The sequence below is a fragment of the Octopus bimaculoides genome, chromosome 20 (genome assembly GCF_001194135.2).
Source record: "Octopus bimaculoides isolate UCB-OBI-ISO-001 chromosome 20, ASM119413v2, whole genome shotgun sequence".
Lineage (NCBI taxonomy): Eukaryota > Metazoa > Mollusca > Cephalopoda > Octopoda > Octopodidae > Octopus > Octopus bimaculoides.
The window spans coordinates 16,348,738-16,355,443 of record NC_069000.1 but is presented as its reverse complement, the minus strand read 5'-3'; the positions used below and the strand labels follow the sequence as shown (position 1 = coordinate 16,355,443).

At 33.4% G+C, this 6,706-nt stretch overlaps 3 protein-coding genes across 3 annotated transcripts in view; 2 read left to right on the top strand and 1 right to left on the bottom strand.

Moving 5' to 3' along the window:
• The window catches only part of LOC106880711 (multidrug resistance-associated protein 1), a 65,060-nt gene extending 64,224 nt beyond the window's left edge, over window positions 1-836 (top strand). The window contains exon 30 of the mRNA XM_014930786.2: window positions 103-836. Within this exon, the coding sequence (XP_014786272.1) occupies window positions 103-214 (112 nt within the window). The 3' untranslated portion in view covers window positions 215-836. The remainder of the gene's footprint in view (window positions 1-102) is intronic.
• Window positions 1-6,706, bottom strand: part of LOC106880709 (uncharacterized) — a 38,110-nt gene that overhangs the window by 20,341 nt on the left and 11,063 nt on the right. The gene's annotated exons all lie outside the window — the stretch shown is intronic.
• On the top strand, window positions 4,921-6,242 carry LOC106880710 (MORN repeat-containing protein 2-like). Its single transcript, XM_052974952.1, has one exon. The coding sequence runs from the start codon at window positions 5,146-5,148 to the stop codon at window positions 5,608-5,610; it is 465 nt and encodes a 154-aa protein (XP_052830912.1). The 5' UTR covers window positions 4,921-5,145; the 3' UTR covers window positions 5,611-6,242.

Genomic DNA, 6,706 nt, shown 5'->3' with positions numbered 1-6,706 from the left:
GTGCTACCCTTTTTATTATGCACCCCCCCCCCAAAAAAAAAACATACACACAGTGAATGATCTGAAGAGAGTTATTTAGTTATTTATTTTTTTCTTTTACAGAATAATGGTTTTAGACCATGGAAGGATTGCAGAATTTGAAAAACCACAGGAACTTTTAAAAGACAGTAAATCTATATTTTATCAAATGGCTAAGAATGCAGGATGTATTTGAAAAATAGGGAAATAATTAAATAAATTAATACACACACACACAGATTGAAGAACAAACGGATAAAATTAATATTTCATTAAATTTATAGCCAACTAAATTAATAAACTAAAAATGAATCAGCAGCAGCCAAAAGACAAAAAAAATTGCAATCAATTCTACAAAAAGAACAAAAAACTCTTTGTCTTCCTCAAAATGATTCAGAGTTCTAAAGCATTCCTTGAACATACATATATGCATACATACATGCACACATTTATATATGCATGCATATATATGAATGAATAAATAAATATATATATATATATACAAAAACAGACATATCTATATATATATATATATATATATATATATACATACACATATACATACATGCATCTTTATATAAATATATTTCTACATAAATACATACAAGCATATATAAATATATTTGTACATGAAGATATACATGCATATATATGCATACATATATGTGTGTGTATAAACATCTATTTATACGCATGTATATACTTACACATATATATAGATATATATACACACACACATATATATACATATATATATGCACATATATATACACACCGCACATATATATACATATATGCACATACATATATATATATATATATATAATATATATATATATACACACATATATGCATATACATATACACACACACACACACACATATATATATATATATATATATATATATATATATACTTTCACACATATGCATATATATATACACACATACATGCATCTTTATATAAATATATTTGTACATAAATATATACATGCATATATATATGAATATATTTATACATAAATATGTACATACATATATATAGATATATACATAGTATATACATGCATGCATATGCATATATCTATACACACACACACACACACACATATATATATATATATATATATATATATATATATATATATATATATGTGCAGATACATACATACATATATACACACACACTCTCACATATATATGTTTAAACAGAAAAATTGATATTTTCCAGTTTGAAAAAGTTGAATCTTTTGTTCAACTTTTAATTCACTGTCAACTTTTTATAAAAAGAAATAAATATTTATAAATTAAACCGAGTTCTATATCAGGTGGTGTTTAATTTGGTTTTGTTGTATTCTTATATATGTTAAAATGCTGTGCCTTATGACAGAATGAGGTGATTGGGTACAGCTGTTTTGATGCTGGTGATTCCATATGGTTAACTGGACAGTTGACTTGTCTTTGCTAATCTTACTTTTGCCACCAGAGGTAAACGGAGACCAGTGGTAGCTTGTGTATAGGAACTGCAGAACTGCAGCACCCCTATTTCCAAATGATATCGATAACATTCAATATAACGAGTCTGTTTTTCTTTAATTCTTTTTTATACTTGTACATTATATAATTCTTAAGCTTAATGTCAGTAGCCATCCCCTAGTTCATGGAACCAATACAAAAACTGTGCACTTCACAGTTCCAGCAACACAGTATTTGGCTGTTGTGTGCATGCTCACATGCCTGTGATAGGAAGCTTCATGCTAGGGAGAGAGAGCACTGTCGTTCATGCAGTGCCTGTGAAAGGTAGTGTTTCTTTTTGACTCTGCGTGTGTTGTGCTTCAAAATGTGTTTACATTCTTGAATGTGATAAAGTGTAGAATTAGATTATTATTCTGCTTCCAGCTTCAGTGTTGCTGCCAGGATTTGAAAAATAGGGCATATTCCCTGCCTTGTTTTGTGATTTAGGGGGACTTTCGAAAAACAAGTGGGATTTTCACCTATCATGTGGGGTTTTGGAACGTAACACCAGCAATAGTCAAGGGATAACTGGATGTATACACACATGCATGCATATGTGTATGTATATATATATATATAGTGTGTCTCAATTGAATTAGGTACTTAAACTTGAGGCACCTCGTTAGGTCGAAATAATATACACACACAACATTATGTAAATATCAAACTTTTACATGTCACTGGTTTGGGTGTCTTTCACAGGCCTTGAATACGATTCCACTTAGCTTGACAGGTTTTCTCAAGCACAGCAAATCGCCAAGTCTTGGTTATATACACATACATACATACATACATACATACATACGCACGCGCACACACATACACATGTATGTATATTTGTGCATATATGTGTATGTATATTTTCGCACACACACATGTATGTATATTTGTGCATATATATGTGTATGTATATTTTTGCATATACCTATCTGTCTATGTATAAGTACATGCATACGTGTATATGTATGTATATGAACATATACGTGCGTGTATGTTTTTGTATGGTGAGCTTAAAATAACAAGAAAAGTACGAAAAATAAATCAAAATGTTTAATGGTAAAGAAACAGAGACAGCAACAAATGAAATTTGAGAAAATAAAAATAAAATAGCAGAAACTGATAATTTTAATAAACGTGTAAAAGAAACACACACACAAGCTCGTACATACATACATTAAATATTCTCCACCATTCTGATTTCCCGGATTTTCGGAAGGACACTGGTGTTAATTTTATACCCTAAATGCAGCTAGTCTCTTTGATTTGCTGTACACCAGGCGGACAGCTTACAGAGAGTCCTATTTCGATTCTTTAAATCCCTGTTCCTGTTGTTTGTATATATATAATTCAGTTAGGTAGAAACAAACAAGCTAAAGGTATCAATTTCCAATAATGTGTTGACATCTACGTCGTCTGTCAGCTATTAGACAATAACAAGCAATTTAGCTGAGAGAACATTATTTTCCATTTGACTCAATACAAATCTTGCACCGGGTGCCATGTTGGAAGTAAGAAACAAGGGAGATCACTCTCGCGGTAAAGATTTACTTGATTAAAGTAATAATTGAGAATTATGAATCACACCTCTCTAGTTTTTTTTATCCTGAGATCTTTCTTGATGTCGCGTGAAGTTGTTTTCTGTGATACATTTCATCACTACTTTTTCTCAGGAATAGAATTTTATTTTTAAAATTACGTGCCTATTCTAGTTCAGGCTTTCTACTTGAATTTTAATTGCGTGGTTTCAGCGTTTTGCTTTACACTACTAATTTAATAGCTGAGATATATATCAAAAGGTTAATGGTTTCGTAGGTTGTTTTCACAACTCTAGACTAGTGTTTCCCAACCTATTTTCCCACTAGGCCCCACTATAACTTTCCAGAAAAATATATGCCCCACCGGCACTGGAAGAAAATCAACTTTATTTTTACAATTTTATCAATTAGTTAATACAAAAGAATCCACCGGTAATTTTTTTTTATTAAGTACTGAGTATGGAAAATAAATGGCATTATTAACTAAAAAAAAGGAAAGTGAATCACTTTAATGAGAACCCTTTGCCTGGTGACTACGGCATTACGTCCGTCCATAATTTTCCCAGGCCCCACCAGTAGAGTGTATCCCCCACGTTGGGAATCATTGCCCTAGACTGTATGGTCTTCAGATATTTGCTTTCTATTTCGTTTATTGCCACTATTTCGAATTGTCAAATTAATGATTTTTTAATATATTTTGGTTTCAAATTTTAACATATACAAATTTTATTTCATTTATGACACGTATGTATGTGATACATATATAGTACAAAAGAAACGACAAAGAAAAAAAAACAATAAAGGGGGAAAAGAAAGAAAGAAACATCAACGTAGCACAAAAAATGCTTCAATTGGTCGCACAACACAAGATTCAACGGAACCTTCTGAAGCAAGCCACCACGTTCGTGGCATTACCACGAGCGATGGCGAGGCTAAGACATTGGAAAAGCCAAGCATACACATGGACATCACCTGACACCTCGATAGGGTGAGCAGCCAACGATGACAACTTCGCCGTTTGTGGCCCAGCCCCTCCAAACGTCTCAAGCGCCACATGCTGGAAGAGACAGTTCACTGCCAGGTTCCGATACTTTAGGGTTTTGTTCCGTTTGGCTACGGAAGCAGAGACCTTCCCATTTACCGCAGCATCCACGATGTGGGAGGGAACAAAAAAGTCACAGACCGTGGCGTCGCAGATGAGGCACCTACTTCTTACCCAGATACAGAGGGTGAGACCACCTTGTCTCTTCCCATCGCTCCAGAATCGAAGGGATGTTAACCCGAGCCAGGGACCGCTTTAAGTTTATAACGAGCGAAGCGACCACAATTTAGGCGGCAAGACAAACCGTGGAGACCTAGGGATCGAGGAGCCTACCACTGTGATATCTAAGTCCCCCACAAGCGTCAACTGCCACTCTGAGTGCGATGGAGATGCTTCTTATTATACACCCACATCTGCATCTATGCACAATCATGCCCACCACTGTATTCTATCAGATTATGCTATGTTATATTTTTGTTTTGATCGAGTCGTGATCGAATGTTTGCCCATCATTTTGACCAAATGATCTCCGTAAAAATATTGACTACATTTTGTTCTGACAGTCAAACCTAAACGCATACATACATGCATACATACATACACGCCTATACATGCATATATATGCATGCATATATATGCATGCGTACATACACATATACACACATGCATATATACATGCCTATACACACACACATGTGTACATAAGTACATATACATATATATGCACACACATATATACATACATATATAAATACCTACACATATAAGTGAAGCATGCCACGTCATGAATCAAATTATTTCTGTTTATGACGAATGACACACAAGTGAAAAGGAGTCTCAAAACACACAATAATTAAAGACAACCAAAACGTTAATTTTTTTTTAATGTTTAAAGCTTCACGTATCGTAGTGAACTGTAAAATAACAATCTACACGTCATTTTAGACAATTTTGAAAGGGTTCACCCTAAATTGTTTTTTTAATAATTACGAAAATAATGTTTTCAGAGAAGTTGTTTGTAATGACAATATAACAATGGCTGCTAAAGGTAAAAAACTTTCTTTGAAACAAAAGGAAAAAACTAATGATGGAATCGAGAAAGTAGTGATTCATGAAAATGCTTATATTTTTCCTAATGGAGACAGATACGAAGGTCAATATGTGTATAGTCAAGATGGAAATGTACAGAGATCTGGCTTTGGAAAACATATTTTAGCTGATGGCACACTTTATGAGGGCATGTGGAAAGATGATGCAATGAATGGCACCGGACTACTTAGACATTCTTCAGGAGATGTCTATGAGGGAGAGTTTCTCAATAATCAATTCCACGGAGAAGGGACATACACATGGGCAAATGGATCCTATGTTAAAGGAAATTTTGTGAAAAATAAAATGGAAGGTAAAGGAGAATTTTGTGATACGATGAAGCAAATATGGGATGGAGATTTTCACAAGCAAACAGCTACAGGTTTACAGTTTAGACTAAACACGAATTAGAAAAGTCCAAGCAAATAAATGCCAGAAACGAAAACATTGAGAAACAATTATTTAATAATTCTATGCTTACATTTTTATTGTTCGTTAAGCTTTGAAATTTATTCAGCATTTGTTTTTGAGCATGTTTCAGCATTTATGAAACGTTTTCTAGTGCATTTTCTGATTTTCATTTCTCTTGTTTTTGTTTTACCATTGTAAAACAGAAAGAAAGATTTTGAAGCTGGTATACTTGAATAAATGTTTTAAAATGTGAAAACAACTTAAAATTCGCTTTAAAACTCAGTTGCCTGTTCAACCCCAGCAACCAATTTTCTGATATATGCGCGCGTGTTTGTTTGCGTGTGTGTTTGTATGTATTTATGTATGTCATGGAGATAGCTGGATAGATAGTTATATAAGTGCAATATACGAAACTCAGTTCTTCAGTCGTTTATATAACTTTATAACCGAATAGTACTTGTACACACACACACACACACACACACATAGGATCTAAAGATCGAGGTGTAGAAAGAAAGTTAGCTTCAAGCAATCCGTAGTAAATATAAAAAAACAACTTTTAAGGACAATAGTAGTTTATTGAGACGGAAGGTTGTGGATTTTTTCGTATCAAAGTACGATAAACTGAAAAACGTTCTTTTTATGCATCCATAAATACATACATATATATATATATATATATATACATACATATATGTATACATACGTATATACATATATATATATATATATATATATATACATACATACACATACATATATATATGCATACATACATATACATACACACACACACACACACATATATATACATACACGCATATATATACACATACATAGTGGGGACGCGTGGTTTAATGGTTAGGGTGTCGGCATCATGATCGTAAGATTATGGTTTCGATTCTTGGACCGAGCGACGCGTTGTGTTCTTGAGCAAAACACTTCATTTCACGTTGCTCCAGTCCACTCAGCTGGCAAAAATGAATAACACTGCGATGGACTGGCGTCCCGTCCAACTTGAGAATAAATACGCCATAGAAACCGGGAAACCGGGTCCATGAGCCTGGCTAGGCTTTAAAAAGGGCGATTTATATAT

What these genes read in the sequence shown, in the direction of transcription:
- LOC106880710 (XM_052974952.1), top strand. Translation starts at nt 5,146, where the DNA reads ATGGCTGCTAAAGGTAAAAAACTTTCTTTGAAACAAAAGGAAAAAACT.